At 41.6% G+C, this 17,659-nt stretch overlaps 1 protein-coding gene across 3 annotated transcripts; it reads right to left on the bottom strand.

Annotated features, from left to right (window-relative positions):
• Positions 1-258: 258 nt before the first annotated feature.
• Positions 259-16,371, bottom strand: dmtn (dematin actin binding protein). 3 transcript variants are annotated; one of them, XM_076082837.1, is made up of 16 exons: positions 16,214-16,369; positions 12,549-12,595; positions 11,661-11,741; positions 11,281-11,424; positions 10,511-10,555; positions 10,117-10,225; positions 9,825-9,869; positions 9,624-9,752; positions 6,947-7,044; positions 6,758-6,863; positions 6,626-6,681; positions 5,949-5,994; positions 2,537-2,538; positions 1,789-1,854; positions 1,544-1,624; positions 259-1,361 (listed from the first exon to the last, which is right to left on the bottom strand). In XM_076082837.1, the coding sequence occupies exons 2-16, from the start codon at positions 12,555-12,557 to the stop codon at positions 1,248-1,250; spliced, it is 1,131 nt and encodes a 376-aa protein (XP_075938952.1). In that variant the 5' UTR covers positions 12,558-12,595; positions 16,214-16,369; the 3' UTR covers positions 259-1,247. The 3 variants fall into 3 exon arrangements, 1 of the variants encoding a protein (XP_075938952.1); XR_012950125.1 differs by lacking the exons at positions 259-1,361; positions 2,537-2,538 and adding an exon at positions 13,740-13,835 and having other exon boundaries at positions 1,789-2,325; positions 16,214-16,362; XR_012950124.1 differs by lacking the exons at positions 259-1,361; positions 2,537-2,538 and having other exon boundaries at positions 1,789-2,325; positions 16,214-16,371.
• Between the last annotated feature and the right edge of the window lie 1,288 nt (positions 16,372-17,659).

Raw genomic sequence — 17,659 nt, 5'->3', positions numbered from 1 at the left:
ATTTGACATCAATAAAAAATGAATTTAATTCCAGAAGAAATGAAATGTTGAATCTTGGCCGTTCAGGGCTTCCGTACTAACGCTAACATCAAAACAATGAGGTTTGTTTCCTCACATTGAGCAACTCATTCTGTCATCTGATCAATATGTGTTTGTTGGGACCATTTCTCTGGTAGGAAGTAGATCCTCAATAATCAATATTAATAATCAATGTTCATGATGTCATCGATGGCTTAAAGGAACACAAGAGATCAAAGAATCTGTTCTCTGGTTTATTTTAACTACTTTACATCAAACAACAGAAACGAGACCAGATGAGGAAGAAGAGGAGAGCGTGAAGATGACTGAGACAAAGACGCGGCCGTGTTGATTAGTACGAACTGCTCCTTCAAAATAAAGGTAAGTGGAAGTTAATGCGAGGAATAAAAACAACTGTACAGTGATAATATTTTCAAAATAAAAGCATGAAAAGTACAATCATCAAATACATTTATAAATATAAATAAAGTTTACAATCAGTTGAAAACATGAATCGTGAACAGAGGACTGAATGATGTCATGAAGCCGGGTGTTAACAGGAGTTATTGATCAGTCAATAACGAGTATTCATTTATTGATGAGATGAAATCTTCATCAGGTCTACATGATGAATATTATACATATGATAGAGATCGGTTTAGTCAGCGGTAACGATGATCATCAGTCTGAATGATGTCAAACGATAAAATCAGATTCTGATCTTTTATCTGACGTTTGTATGAATTAAAGAGTCAGAAAGACCTGATCAATAACAGCTTAACGGGGAGACGACATCCCTCCTCATCATCATCTTCATCCTCCTCTCTGCAGTCTATAATCAACACTCCTCTCTGCAGTAATTGTTCAGCTTTATTAAAAATGTCCCTTTATAATAAAGCTGTGAATTTTGGCGCTATCGGGCTTCCGTAGGTTGAGTTATCGTGTTTCCAGTGATCCGATTGGTCGGTAGACACAGTAACCACGGCGATGTGATATAGTTAGAAAGTGAACCCGCTTCATGAAACCAGACCTCTGATGAAGATGATGATGATGAAGGTTTGCTAGCAGTAGTGATTATAAGTGCAGGTTATACATGCGAGTAAAGGGTTAATCAGGGCCAGCTGATCTCATCCAGAGACGTGATTGGTTAGTTAGTGTGTGTGCGTGTGTCTCCTCCTCCTCCAAGTAGGCGGGTCATCAAGTATTTGAATGGATGAGGTCACTTCCTGTTAGAAAAGTGAAGCTTTCTTCTTCAGCTCGTTTCGTCTCCACAAAGAAAGACGCTCGAACTCAGACATCGACATCTGGAAGAGCTGCTGGAACTGATCCGGAGCCAGATGTCTCTGAGGAGGAGGAGGAGGAGGAGGAGGAGGGGAAAAGTCAATAATACACAAATTAATATATAATAATAAATAAAATGTTTATTGCTTTCAGTTTTAAATGCTGTTTAACTTAATAATCTTCAGAAAACAAAACTACTTTTTGATAATATATATTATAATTATTGATGCACACACACACACACCTCCAGTCGAGTGCGGTCCACTCCTGGTGGTAGCCTGCAGCGCCCTCTGTGGGTCACAATCAGCGCTTCATAGGGAAGAATCTGAACACAACATCATGAGCTGTAACATCGTCACTTCTTCATCTTTATCAAATATCTGTCACAATAACTGCTTGTTTTATGTTTCATACATTCTAACAATGATATCGTTCATGAACAAAACACGTGTTGATTCACTTTGATTCAGTGACTCAACATCAACTCACCTTCTGCTCCAGAATATTGGGGAGAGAGTTTCCTCTGTCCATCCTCTCCCTCCGAGCATCTCCGTTCTACACACACGCGCACACACACACACACACCGTCGCATGATACCAAGCCAAAAGTAAGTAGAGTTAGAAATCGGAGCATGGTGTAAAGATGCAGATTCAACACACACACACACAAGAGTTTGAGAGACACACGCTCAAAGAAGCTCAAGCCGAGTGCAGGAAGAGTTAGTTTAGACTTGCAGCTGTTCAGTAAAGACTGAAAGGTTAAACACAGATGCTACTGCATATGCCACAGACTGAGCAGACTACACGACATGCAGGCAAAACGTCTGCACATGCCACACAGACGACACAAAGCTGACATGGAGACAACTAGCAGGAGACATGTTGATGACGTAGACGACATGCAGGCAACACACAGCTGACATGCAGACAACACGTCTGCAGTTGACGCGTAGAGGACGCGTAGAGGACGCGTAGAGGACGCGCAGACGACACGTAGACGACATGTAGACATGCTTACCTGAGCAGCTGCAAAGACACGACAGGAAAATCCGACAGTCAGAACATTGAATAAACAACGATTTTAAATCCTGTCATATTATTTTGTGCTCTCAAATTATTATATATGTGACTGTGACATGTGCAAAAAGTTATTAAATACTGTTTGTAAATATTATAATGCTGTGTTATGTTGTGTTCTAGATCAGAGGGTGATACTGTGAGATGTGAGTCATGACACCTCTCTAGATTCAGTGTGACCTCATCAATTATTCATTAACACAAGTGGAATAAAAGATGCTCCTCATATCAGACTCTCAGCATAAAGTAGTAAGCTCATGAAATGCTAACCGTTGGCCTTGAAGCTAACTCTAGTTTCTACTGCAGGTATCAGTACTGTTGCTACTGTACTGCAGGTATCAGTACTGTTACTACTGTACTGCAGGTATCAGTACTGTTACTACTGTACTGTAGGTATTAGTACTGTTACTACTGTACTGTAGGTATCAGTACTGTTACTACTGTACTGCAGGTATCAGTACTGTTACTACTGTACTGTAGGTATCAGTACTGTTACTACTGTACTGCAGGTATTAGTACTGTTACTACTGTACTGCAGGTATCAGTACTGTTACTACTGTATTGTAGGTATTAGTACTGTTACTACTGTACTGCAGGTATTAGTACTGTTGCTACTGTACTGTAGGTATTAGTACTGTTGCTACTGTACTGTAGGTATTAGTACTGTTGCTACTGTACTGCAGGTATCAGTACTGTTGCTACTGTATTGTAGGTATTAGTACTGTTGCTACTGTACTGCAGGTATTAGTACTGTTGCTACTGTACTGTAGGTATTAGTACCGTTGCTACTGTACTGTAGGTATCAGTACCGTTGCTACTGTACTGCAGGTATTAGTACCGTTACTACTGTACTGTAGGTATCAGTACCGTTGCTACTGTACTGCAGGTATTAGTACCGTTACTACTGTACTGCAGGTATTAGTACCGTTACTACTGTACTGTAGGTATCAGTACCGTTGCTACTGTACTGTAGGTATCAGTACCGTTACTACTGTACTGTAGGTATCAGTACCGTTGCTACTGTACTGCAGGTATCAGTACCGTTGCTACTGTACTGTAGGTATTAGTACCGTTGCTACTGTACTGTAGGTATCAGTACCGTTGCTACTGTACTGCAGGTATTAGTACCGTTGCTACTGTACTGCAGGTATTAGTACCGTTACTACTGTACTGCAGGTATTAGTACCGTTACTACTGTACTGTAGGTATTAGTACTGTTGCTACTGTACTGTAGGTATCAGTACTGCTGCTACTGTACTGCAGGTATCAGTACCGTTGCTACTGTACTGCAGGTATTAGTACCGTTACTACTGTACTGCAGGTATTAGTACCGTTACTACTGTACTGTAGGTATTAGTACTGTTGCTACTGTACTGTAGGTATCAGTACTGCTGCTACTGTACTGCAGGTATCAGTACCGTTGCTACTGTACTGCAGGTATTAGTACCGTTACTACTGTACTGCAGGTATTAGTACCGTTACTACTGTACTGTAGGTATCAGTACCGTTGCTACTGTACTGTAGGTATTAGTACTGTTGCTACTGTACTGTAGGTATCAGTACTGTTACTACTGTACTGCAGGTATTAGTACTGTTACTACTGTACTGCAGGTATCAGTACTGTTACTACTGTACTGCAGGTATCAGTACTGTTACTACTGTACTGTAGGTATTAGTACTGTTGCTACTGTACTGCAGGTATCAGTACTGTTGCTACTGTATTGTAGGTATTAGTACTGTTGCTACTGTACTGCAGGTATTAGTACTGTTGCTACTGTACTGTAGGTATTAGTACCGTTGCTACTGTACTGTAGGTATCAGTACCGTTGCTACTGTACTGCAGGTATTAGTACCGTTACTACTGTACTGTAGGTATCAGTACCGTTGCTACTGTACTGCAGGTATTAGTACCGTTACTACTGTACTGCAGGTATTAGTACCGTTACTACTGTACTGTAGGTATCAGTACCGTTGCTACTGTACTGTAGGTATCAGTACCGTTACTACTGTACTGTAGGTATCAGTACCGTTGCTACTGTACTGCAGGTATCAGTACCGTTGCTACTGTACTGTAGGTATTAGTACCGTTGCTACTGTACTGTAGGTATCAGTACCGTTGCTACTGTACTGTAGGTATCAGTACCGTTGCTACTGTACTGCAGGTATTAGTACCGTTACTACTGTACTGCAGGTATTAGTACCGTTACTACTGTACTGTAGGTATCAGTACCGTTGCTACTGTACTGCAGGTATTAGTACCGTTACTACTGTACTGCAGGTATTAGTACCGTTGCTACTGTACTGTAGGTATCAGTACCGTTGCTACTGTACTGTAGGTATCAGTACCGTTGCTACTGTACTGCAGGTATTAGTACCGTTACTACTGTACTGCAGGTATTAGTACCGTTACTACTGTACTGCAGGTATTAGTACCGTTACTACTGTACTGTAGGTATCAGTACCGTTGCTACTGTACTGCAGGTATTAGTACCGTTACTACTGTACTGCAGGTATTAGTACCGTTACTACTGTACTGCAGGTATTAGTACCGTTACTACTGTACTGTAGGTATTAGTACCGTTGCTACTGTACTGCAGGTATTAGTACCGTTACTACTGTACTGCAGGTATTAGTACCGTTACTACTGTACTGTAGGTATTAGTACTGCTGCTACTGTACTGCAGGTATCAGTACCGTTGCTACTGTACTGCAGGTATTAGTACCGTTACTACTGTACTGCAGGTATTAGTACTGTTGCTACTGTACTGCAGGTATCAGTACCGTTGCTACTGTACTGCAGGTATTAGTACCGTTACTACTGTACTGTAGGTATTAGTACCGTTACTACTGTACTGTAGGTATTAGTACTGTTGCTACTGTACTGTAGGTATCAGTGCTGCTGCTACTGTACTGCAGGTATCAGTACCGTTGCTACTGTACTGCAGGTATTAGTACCGTTACTACTGTACTGCAGGTATTAGTACCGTTACTACTGTACTGTAGGTATTAGTACTGTTGCTACTGTACTGTAGGTATCAGTGCTGCTGCTACTGTACTGCAGGTATCAGTACCGTTGCTACTGTACTGCAGGTATTAGTACCGTTACTACTGTACTGCAGGTATTAGTACCGTTACTACTGTACTGTAGGTATTAGTACTGTTGCTACTGTACTGTAGGTATCAGTACTGCTGCTACTGTACTGCAGGTATTAGTACCGTTACTACTGTACTGTAGGTATTAGTACCGTTACTACTGTACTGCAGGTATTAGTACCGTTACTACTGTACTGCAGGTATTAGTACCGTTACTACTGTACTGTAGGTATCAGTACTGCTGCTACTGTACTGCAGGTATTAGTACCGTTACTACTGTACTGCAGGTATTAGTACCGTTACTACTGTACTGTAGGTATTAGTACTGTGGCTACTGTACTGTAGGTATTAGTACTGTTGCTACTGTACTGCAGGTATCAGTACTGTTTCTACTCTTTGAAGGATACGTTGCGTTTCCTTTATTCGTGATGCATTTGTGTAACTCTGTAAAACTGAACGCTTCAGGGTAGAACTTCTACCTGCTTCTCTTTTATCTCCGTCTGTGGAGAACTCTGCAGACTGCATCTGCAAACACACAAAGAAAATCATTTTACATTTGATATTAAACATTTCAACAAAATGTGTTTTTTATGCTCCCTAGAAATAGAACTATTTAGATTTAATTGATGTAATCTCCATCTGCGGCAGAAACACACAGAATACCAGATAATCAAACATTAAATTTACATGTCAAACAACACGACATCGTCTTTATCACATCAACAGATTTACCAACTCGTATATACTGATGTATATTTACTGACAATACATAGAAAACCTGTATTATGTATAGTGGAGACTGTGGCTAAGTGGATAGCAGGGCCGTCTTTCAATCAGAGGGTCGGCGGTTCAATCCCCGGCTCCGCTAGTCGCATGTCGATGTGTCCTTGAGCAAGACACTTAACCCCAAAATTGCTCCCGTAGCTGTACCTACGGTGTAGAAATGTGATAGACTCTGAATTGTAAGTCGCTTTGGATAAAAGCGTCTGCTAAATGACTGTAATGTAATGTAATATTCACTGTCCAACCCGATCAGAACACCATCAGCTCTCAGTGGATCATCGCTACGTCATGTGTTCTAACTCCTGTTGTAATTTAACTTGATCAGAACCACATCAGTGGTGAAGGTGAAGCTGCAGCAGCTCTCATCACTTACTCTGGTCAGAGCCGGGCCGGAGTGTGAAGGAGACTTTGATGCACCAGCTGACAAACCTGCAGACAAACAAAAGAAAGTGTTGAGATCAGATTCATCCCGAACACAAAGACGCCGCCGACAGAAGAGTCTTACTGGTGTGCATGTGCGATCTGTCCGGCAGCGACTGCGTCTTCCTCCGACAGTGACCGGCCTTCTCTTTCTCCTCCTTCAGGATGAGGCGACCCAGGTTGGACTTGATCTGATCTCACCACGAACACAGAAAGCATCAGTTACTTCTGCTTATTTCTGTTTGTGTGTTGCTCTGATGTTTAACTAATGAACCTTTTCCAGAGCTTGTTCCTGCAGGATCTCAGCTTCTCCTGTCAGGTCTTCAAACTCGTCTTCCTCCTGCAGCTCCTTCTTCTTCCTCCACTCGATCTCTAATAGAGTTCAAGCTCAAAGTTAGGTCGAGCTAAAGACACAGTCTGTCACTTAGCATCTCATTATCTTCAGAGCTATCAGGGTTTAAAAGCTGAGCCCTGAGATCATATCACACGCACTTGAGGAGAGGAGCTAATACCACGGGAACAACATACTAATTCAAACCAACTCATAAAAATACAGCTAAAATAACTCCTTGCTCACCATTGCTGTTGTGTATCGCCCACCAGGCCCTCTTGGTGAGTTCCTGGAGGAGCTCGACACATTAGTCTCGCACTTCCATGACGATGGCTCAGCACTCATCCTGCTCGGCGACTTCAACATCCAGACTGATAAATTAGAACCTCTTCTTTCCTTCCTCTCGTCCTTTGACCTTTACCACTCCTCTTCTCCTCCGACCCACAAGGCCGGCAACCAGCTGGATCTCATCTTCACTAGACACTGTTCTACTGCTAACCTCTCCGTCACTCCCCTCCAGCTCTCTGACCACTATTTCATGTCTTACTCCCTCTCCTCTCCCCCCGTACTTCCTCCACCTACCCACATGGTTTCTACCCGTAGTCATCTTTGATCCCTCTCCCCCGCTGATCTTTCCTCTTCTGTTACCTCTGCTCTCCCTGACCCAGAATCCTTCTCTGTCCTATCCCCTGATACTGCTACTGATCTTCTCCTCTCCACCCTTTCCTCTTCTCTGGACAACCTCTGTCCCTTCACCTCCAGGCCTGCACGGCCAACTCCACCTGCCCCATGGCTGTCGTACTGACAGACGGAGCCTAAGAGAGGTGAGCGTAAATGGAGAAAAGGCAGACTCCCTGAGGACCTTCTTAACTTCCAAGCTCTTCTTTCCACTTGTTCCACCACTCTTTCTACTGCTAAAGCCGAGTTCTTCCGCTCCAAAATCCTAACCTCTGCTTCCAATCCTAAAAAACTCTTCGAAACTTTCTCTTCACTCCACCAACCCCCACCCCCTCCTCCTACTTCCTCCCTTCTCCCAGATGATTTCGCCAACTTCTTTGACAAGAAGGTAAACGATATCAGATCCTCCTTCTCTCAGCCCCCCTCTCCCTGTCCATCCTCTCCCTCTCTACCATCTCCAGCTCTTCCCCCACAGCTCTCCCTCCACTCTCCATTCCCCATCTTACCCTATCTTGCTCCCCTCTCCCCTAACGAGGTCCTCAACCTTGTTACATCTAACCGCCCCACCACGTGCTCCCTTGACCCGATCCCCTCCCCTCTTCTTCAGTCTATTGCGACTGAACTCCTTCCTTTCCTCACCCACCTAATCAACACATCTCTTGTTTCAGGATGCTTTCCCACAGCTTTCAAGACTGCCAGAGTCACCCCCCTTCTGAAGGAACCATCACTTGACCCCTCTGATGTCAAGAACTTCAGACCGGTTTCTCTTCTACCCTTTCTATCCAAAACACTTGAACGTGCTGTCTTTACTCAACTGTCTTCCTATCTCCACCAGAACAGCCCCAAAGTGGGTCACTCGACAGAGACAGCCCTCCTTGCGGTGACAGAGTCGCTTCATGCAGCGAGAGCGAACTCTCTCTCCTCTGTCCTGATTCTCCTGGACCTGTCTGCAGTGTTTGACAATGTGAACCACCAGATCCTCCTCTCCACACTCGAGGGGATGGGCGTCTCAGGCTCTGCACTCTCCCTGTTTGCGTCCTACCTGACAGGTCGATCCTACCAGGTGACATGGAGGGGGGCCGTGTCGGGGGTTCCACAAGGTTCAGTCCTGGGCCCCCTTCTCTTCTCGCACTACACAATATCTCTGGGTTCTGTTATTCGCTCGCATTACTTCTCTTAGTAATGTGACACCGAGACCTGTCCATCACCATTGATGATACCGTGGTGACGCCAACTCGGACTGCGAAGAACCTGGGTGTGACCCTGGATGACCAACTCTCATTCTCAGCAAACATTGCGTCGGTTACACGCTCCTGCAGATTCCTGCTCTACAACATCAGGAGGATTCGCCCCTTCCTCACTGATGAGACGGCGCAGGTGCTCATCCAGGCTCTTGTCATCTCCCGCCTGTACTGCAACTCTCTACTTGCCGGAGCCCTGGCGTCAGCCATCAGACCTCTAAAGCTTGTTTGCCCCGTCGCTCAGAGGTCCCTGCAGCCGATCAACCCGGTCGCGGCTGTTTCCTGTCCTGGCCCCACAGTGGTGGAATGAACTCCCCACTGACGTCAGGACAGCAGAGTCGCTGCCCATCTTTCATCAGGCTGAAGACTCACCTCTTCAAGAAGGCCTACCCTGAGCCTTCCACTCACCACTTACTGTATTCATACTAGTTTGTTTCTGTTCTTCTGCTCTGGTTTATGCTCTTAGATCCTTGTTTAGAGGAGATGCACTTATGACTTCTGGTGACTAGTAGTTCTCTTGAATATGTTGAATACACTTATTGTAAGTTGCTTTGGATAAAAGCGTCTGCTAAATGACTGTAATGTAATGTAAAGACTAAACCACAAGTGGAGTTTGGGTTTAAGACATTTAGTTACAACAAAGGTTTAAACCTGTTTTAAACTTAAACTGCAGATAGGTTGTGTGTGTGTGTGTGTGTTACCCATGGCAGCCAGTGAGGGGGGGCAGGGCCAATACTCGGTCTCTATCTTGGACGGCAGGTTTGGATCTGGAGGCTGAGCAGCTGGAAACTTTGCTGACTGAATGACGCCTTCGACATGTTTGTTAACCTCTGAAGAAATCAGGAGAGTATAAACACGAAGAAGAGTGACAGCAGAAACAGTGATGAAGATGAAGAGCTCACCATGTTTGTAGATGGGAGGTTTCCTGTAGATATTTGCTCCGTTATCTAAAAACATAGTTCTCACAGTTCAGACTCAGTTTCAGAGTATTAAAAAGTATTAATACATAAAAAGATTGAATTAGATTTTGTGTGTGTGTGTGTGTGTGTGTGTGTGTGTGTGTGTGTGTGTGTGTGTGTGTGTGTGTGTGTGTGTGTGTGTGTGTGTGTGTGTGTGTGTGTGTGTGTGTGTGTGTGTGTGTGTGTGTGTGTGTGCGTGCGTGCGTGCGAGCGAGTGTGAGTGAGAGAGAGAGACCTGGTCTGTGGAAGTGCTGCTGGCTTCCACTGATCTTGCGTCCACTCTGCAGAGTCAGCGTTGATCCTCCAGGTGAGCCGCTGTCACTCTCTGCTCTGCGTTCCTTCACCTGGAGATGAAACACAAACAGATCATTTTTATCTGAACTTTATTAGATCAACAGATCACTTTGGTTGAAAAAATCTTTGACCTTTCAAAGTAAAATCCTGATGATCAAGAACAACATGACAGAAACAGAGACGCTTTGTCCTCAGAGGACAACCAGAGACTTTAAATGTCTCATTTTGAACAAAGACGTGATTGAAACTGAAGACGAGGGTCGAGGATCATCATCATCATCATCATCATCATCAGCAGCAGATGAAGGCTGTGAGATGGAGGCAGCAGGTCTTACCTCAGGAGACATGGTAGGAGACGAGGCAGGAGGAGATAGAGACCGCTGCAGACCAGAGAGACACAATGAGAGACAAAGAGAGACTGAGACACAATGAGAGACTGAGAGACAATGAGAGACACAATGAGACACAATGAGAGACAATGAGAGACTGAGAGACAATGAGACACAATGAGACACAATGAGACACAATGAGAGACTGAGACACAATGATGGACAATGAGAGACAGAGACACAATGAGACACAATGAGAGACAATGAGAGACTGAGAGACAATGAGACACAATGAGACACAATGAGAGACAATGAGAGACTGAGACACAATGAGACACAATGAGAGACAATGAGAGACAGACACAATGTGACACAATGAGAGACAGAGACAATGAGACACAATGAGAGACAGAGACACAATGAGACACAATGAGAGACAATGAGAGACAGACACAATGAGAGACAATGAGACACAATGAGACACATTAACACTCAAACTGAGAGGAAGGTTCATGTTTTCAGGTTGAATGAAACAAACTTAACATAAAGTAACTTAATGATTATTATTATATCATTAATAATATTAATATTGTTTTTGTTATTATTATTACTCATATGTTAGTTCACACTCTGACCTGTTTGTGTTTTCAGGGACGACAAAATAATAATGGAGAGATTTCACCTGCTGAATGTGTCTACAGGTGTTTCAGGTGAGAAGATTCCAGACTATTCAGTTTAGTGTGTGTGTGTGTTTGTGTGTGACAACGTGTGTGTACTTGTCTGCGGGGCGGGTCGAGGGGGGAGAAGGTGAGGTGTGGTTGGTAGGTCATCAGGTCGGGTCTCTCCACCTGAAGGATAGCTTTATCTCTGGGCAGAGCTGCCAGGTCTCTGTAGCCGACCACCTGGTCGTTCACTCGCGCCTGGACGCAGCACACACACACACACACACGCACACACACAGGGAACAGATGTTTGAGGTGTGTCTCATGTGTGTTTCAGGTGTGTCTCATGTGTGTTTCAGGTGTGTTTGAGGTGTTTGTTTTAGTTGTGTTTCAGGTGTTTGTTTCAGGTGTGTTTGAGGTGTGAGTCAGGTTTGTTTCAGGTGTGTGTCAGCTGTGTTTCCAGTGTGTTTCAGGTGTGTTGGAGCAGGTGTTACCATGATGCCAGTAGCAGGAGACCCCGGGGTGCTCGGGCCCCTGGATGACGGCAGGTTGACCGGAGTCCCCCGTCCCTCCACCTGAGACCATCACACACATTCAGGAGGTGAAGTCTTTCCTGTTTTCTACAACCTGGATGTTGTTTTTATGGTTTTATCCGTCTTTCTATTTGAGATATTAACATTGAGCTTTAAATCATAAAATATATATAAAATATGTGCAAACAAAGTTATTAGAAAACAAAGGTGAACAGGTAACATTAATAATAGAGAATAATAGAGTAATAATGTTTTAACTAACATTAGCATTGAGCTGGATTCAACTCAATGCTACTAGGCTAGCATGCTATAAAGAGTAGCTTGCTGTATATACAGTGATGTTGTGTTTGTCATTAAAAATAGTGGAAATCATTTATATTTTTCTATTTTATGTGTGTATTTTAAAAGCTGAATATAGAAATTATGTTGACTCTCATTCTGAGCAGGAAGGTTATTAAAAATACTAGAAATCATTTTGATTTCGATTTTTAATAAGTAAATACATTTTATTCATTATTTCACATTTATTTGATAATTAAGGTTTTAATTTCTACGTCTTTCTTTTTATGTATTTATTTATTGCGTAATTTATTTATTTAATATTTCATGTCATAATTTCATCGTTCGTCCTCCGTACTAACATTCAGTTCGCTGTATTCAGAGATATTGTGTTTGTCAATAAAGTTTCGGTTCCTCTCATTCAGAAGGACGGAACTAAAAAATAATGAAATGTTTCGTTCTTGAAAATGTTTTGAAAAAATGTAATAACAAAGTTAGTAAACGTAAAAGTTAGCTGTAAATGATGCAGTAATATTGATAGTCTTTCATTGATTATTGATTATTGATTACCTTCTGCATGACTGCAAAGAAACCTTCCTCTTGTTGGTTTTAACCAGCTGGAACAGAAACAAACAGAAGTATTATTATTATATATATTATATAATTATATTATAGTTATATAATATTAAATATTATACAACATTTTATCAACGAGGTTCAGAATGACTCATCTGAACCTCGAGTCTGAGGACAAAACAACCAAGTCATGAAATCTAATTTCTGCTGCAGAGGAGGAAGACGAGGAGGAGGAAGAGGAGGAGAAGGAGGAGGAAGAGGAGGAGAAGGAGGAGGAAGAGGAGGAGGATATTTCTTCCTGTGAACCACCTCCCTCGTGTCGTGTCTTCTCTTTCATCCCCCCCCCCCCCCCTCCTGTTTATCAGCTCCTCCAGTCAGGCCAACGCCCTGCTGCTCCTCAACAGTCTCTCTGTGGTTACACTCCTCCTCCAGAGACTCACAAACAGCTTCACTTCCTGTTTCATGACTCCAGACCTGAACTCATCTGAACTCTGCATGTTCCTGTCTGTTAGCATGTTCCTGTCTGTTAGCATATTCCTGTCTGTTAGCATGTTCATGTATGTTAACATGTTCCTGTCTGTTAGCATGTTCATGTCTGTTAGCATGTTCCTGTCTGTTGACATGTTCCTGTCTGTTGACATGTTCCTGTCTGTTAGCATGTTCCTGTTGTTAACATGTTCCTGTCTGTTAACATGTTCCTGTCTGTTAACATGTTCCTGTCTGTTAGCATGTTCATGTCTGTTAACATGTTCCTGTCTGTTAACATGTTCCTGTCTGTTAAATGTTCCTGTCTGTTAGCATGTTCATGTATGTTAACATGTTCCTGTCTGTTAGCATGTTCCTGTCTGTTGACATGTTCCTGTCTGTTGACATGTTCCTGTCTGTTAGCATGTTCCTGTCTGTTAACATGTTCCTGGCTGTTAACATGTTCCTGTCTGTTAACATGTTCCTGTCTGTTAGCATGTTCCTGTCTGTCAACATGTTCCTGTCTGTTAGCATGTTCCTGTCTGTTAGCATGTTCATGTCTGTTAACATGTTCCTGTCTGTTAACATGTTCCTGTCTGTTAACATGTTCATGTATGTTAACATGTTCCTGTCTGTTAACATGTTCATGTCTGTTAGCATGTTCATGTCTGTTAGCATTTTAGCTGTCAGACACACCTGTCCTCTGGTAGACACACACACCTGTCCTCTGGTAGACATCTTATATCTCGCTGTTTAAGCCACATTCAGAATCAGAATCAGCTTTATTGGTATTTTGACTCCGGTTTCCACTTCGCTCTCGATGTACAAACACAAATTTACAATAAACATGAAAACAAAACAGATGTAGGTATAAACATTTAACAATATGTACAATATAAGTATGAACATATATCCAAAAAAGTGTATATATATAGATATATATATATAGATATATATATATATATCTATATGAACATAAAGCTATAAACAACAATGGCAATGGAGGTGATAGTGTAAGTGGTGGTGATAGTGCAGACAGAGGTAGTAGTGCAGACAGAGGTATAGTGCAGACAGAGGTGATATTGCAGACAGAGGTAATTGTGCAGACAGAGGTAATAGTGCAGACAGAGGTAGTAGTGCAGACAGAGGTAGTTGTGCAGACAGAGGTAGTAGTGCAGACAGAGGTAGTAGTGCAGACAGAGGTAATAGTGCAGACAGAGGTAGTAGTGCAGACAGAGGTAGTAGTGCAGACAGGTAGTAGTGTAGACAGAGGTAGTTGTGCAGACAGAGGTAATAGTGCAGACAGAGGTAGTAGTGCAGACAGAGGTAGTAGTGCAGACAGAGGTAATAGTGCAGACAGGTAGTAGTGCAGACAGAGGTATTCGTGCAGACAGAGGTAGTAGTGCAGACAGAGGTAATAGTGCAGACAGGTAGTAGTGCAGACAGATGTAGTAGTGCAGACAGAGGTAGTAGTGCAGACAGGTAGTAGTGCAGACAGAGGTAGTTGTGCAGACAGAGGTAGTAGTGCAGACAGAGGTAGTCGTGCAGACAGAGGTTGTAGTGCAGACAGAGGTAGTTGTGCAGACAGAGGTAGTTGTGCAGACAGAGGTAGTTGTGCAGACAGAGGTAGTAGTGCAGACAGAGGTAGTTGTGCAGACAGAGGTAGTTGTGCAGACAGAGGTTGTAGTGCAGACAGAGGTAGTTGTGCAGACAGAGGTAGTTGTGCAGACAGAGGTAGTAGTGCAGACAGAGGTAGTTGTGCAGACAGAGGTAGTTGTGCAGACAGAGGTAGTAGTGCAGACAGAGGTAGTAGTGCAGACAGAGGTAGGCGTGCAGACAGAGGTAGTAGTGCAGACAGAGGTAGTTGTGCAGACAGAGGTAGTTGTGCAGACAGAGGTAGTAGTGCAGACAGAGGTAATTGTGCAGACAGAGGTAGTAGTGCAGACAGACTAATATGACTAATATTTAAGAAGTTTTTATGTTTTCTAGTTTTAATTATAAACATGTTTAATGTATTTTAAATAAAACTTTAATCTACAAACTAACTCCACATGAACATTAAAATGTTTTAAAACAGAATAACATGATATTATATCATATAACAAAGTACTTCTGCTGATTATACTTGTGTACTTTAACTGAAGGAACATTTAATTATCTTTTAGTTTGAGGTATTTGTACTTTTACTGAAGTAAATGATCGAAGTACTTCTGAACTTAAGTCATCTGTTTGAGTCTCTGAGGACGAACTGATTGTCTGAGAGCTTCATGTTCTCATCAGTAAGAGCTTCAACTGTGTGTGTGTGTGTGTGTGTGTGCGCACTAACGGACCACACACACACACGTCATTTAAACACGTGATCAGACAGAATCCTACACATTTATTCTACAATAACAAACAAAGATAAATATAATGATCAATAACTTTGTTTGTTTATACATATATACATAGATATATATACATAGATCTATGTATATATCTATGTATATATATATATATATATATATATACATATATATATACATACACTTCAGATCTTCTAACTTTAAGCAGTAAAATATATTTATAACTAAATGAATCATTTTGAGACGATATTAAACGTTTTTCTGCTCCTTTTATTAATAATCGATCAGATTAATCAACCAGCTGATTGATTGTTTCACAGTAAACTGAACAAGATATTAAAATATTTCACCAACATTAATCAACTTATTGATCTTTAATGGAGCCTTAAATATTCAAATATGAGCTAATGTTTATTATTGTTATTATTAATATAAATATGATGTCTGACTTGATATTTCAACATATTCACTATTTGCTGACCTTGCGGACTAATTCATGTAAAATAATATAATTAAACTTGGAGCCTGATGTCTGAGTATCGATGCGCATCATCGTCACAATATTATTATGATTATTGTAATAAACACACTGCTGGAAACAGAATATTAACGCAATAAAGATCAAACGGAGGAAACGATCATTCGACGTTAAAACAGAAGCTCGTGGACGATGGAGGAGGAAGAGGAAGAGAAGAGGAGGAGAAGAGAGGAGAGGAGACGAGACAAGTGCGTCTGCAGCAACACGATAAAAACACAGCACGAATATTCCGGTTCAAACGGAAAAGATCCGGGACCCGGTCTCATGATCCCGGTCTCATGATCCCGGTCTCATGGTCCCGGTCCTCTTACCTCCAAATACTGAAGAATGAAGCACACAGATCCGCCCGAACCTGACCGGAGGACCGGAGACCGGAGGACCGACGGGGACGAGCCGCTCCTACTAGAGCCGAGGAGGAAGGGCGGAGGAGATGAGGAGATGAGGAGGGAGGGAGGGTGGGCATGTGATGAGGCGGCAGACTGCTTTAAGGCTGAGCAGGGGGGCTGATGTCCTCCGGAGGAAGAGGAGGAGGAGGAGGAGGAGGAGAAGGAGGAGGAGGAGGAGGAGGAGGAGGAGGAGGAAGAGGAGGAAGAGGAGGAGGAGAAAGATGTGACTTTACATAATGTCTGAAACATGATTCAGCATCTTCTTGCAGACAGAGAGGAATATTAATATTAATATTATGAACCATTGCACCAGCATTACATTCAGTCCTATTGATTATTGATCAATACGTCATCATGTTTAATAACCTAAACCTCTTCTTCTCTCTATTGTTTTTTAATTTATTTTCATTTGTATCTATTTAAATATTTCTTTGTGTTTTCGTAGCTTTATTTATTTATTTATTATTTTTCATCTCAATAAAACTCAAACCTCCAAATGGATAAAAACTTAAATAAAATAGAAAACGATAGAAAGTGAAGAGGAAGAAAAGATGAAGTTCATATTTTGTCCACAAGGTGGTGGAATAAACATTAAATACTTCATGTATATGAAATAATTATAATTCTGTTAAATAAGTTTTTATTCATTTCAACTATTGAAACAATCTTTATCTTTTAATTCATTTTATAAAAATGTTTTCAAGTATTCAAGTTTTCAAACAAATAACAAATACAACATATTAAATAAATAAATAAAAATAATTATGCTTAAAGAAATAGAATTGGAAAGCTTTAATAACATAAAATGATGATGACAAAAATAATACATTATTCTTCTGTACTGTTTAAAATATATTCTTTAAATTCAAATAAAAATCATTCTGTTCATTTGAATTCATGTGTGTCAAATTCACCATAAATAATTACTAAGTTAACAATGAATTCAATGTTATTTTTCTCATATTCAAAATGCAAAATTACATTTTTACACAAAAAAACAGATTTAATGATTCATTTTACACAAAATATATTCTTTCATTCGTGTCCAAAAGGTAATTAAAAGTAGACAATGGTAAAAATAAATTCTGGTTCATGATTTTAAAAAGTTACATTTGTTGAAATAAACATTGGAGAAATATCGATTTATTGAATATTTTTTGGTGTGACGGCTCACTCGTCTTTAATTGTGACACTGGCCCTTTAAATCACGTGACGGCACCGAGGAGTCAAAGTTGAACGCAGAGAGTAAAGAAATAAAACGATGGTTCACTCCATTCGATGATAGTCTGCCTACAATGGTTTGGTTACTGAAATGATCCGTGGGGATCCATAAACTGAACAATGACCCATACAATGACATGAAAGATACAA

This window comes from Anarhichas minor, unplaced genomic scaffold (genome assembly GCF_050575085.1).
Source record: "Anarhichas minor isolate MPS153535 unplaced genomic scaffold, ASM5057508v1 ptg000105l, whole genome shotgun sequence".
NCBI classification, from domain to species: domain Eukaryota; kingdom Metazoa; phylum Chordata; class Actinopteri; order Perciformes; family Anarhichadidae; genus Anarhichas; species Anarhichas minor.
This window is presented reverse-complemented; position numbering and strand designations above follow the sequence as displayed.

Excerpts from the sequence above, each read along its gene's own strand:
- dmtn (XM_076082837.1), bottom strand. Across the intron at positions 5,995-6,625 it reads CCGGCCCGGCTCTGACCAGA|ATGCAGTCTGCAGAGTTCTC; the intron begins GTAAGTGATGAG and ends GTGTGTTTGCAG. Across the intron at positions 1,625-1,788 it reads CCAATATTCTGGAGCAGAAG|ATTCTTCCCTATGAAGCGCT; the intron begins GTGAGTTGATGT and ends TGTTGTGTTCAG.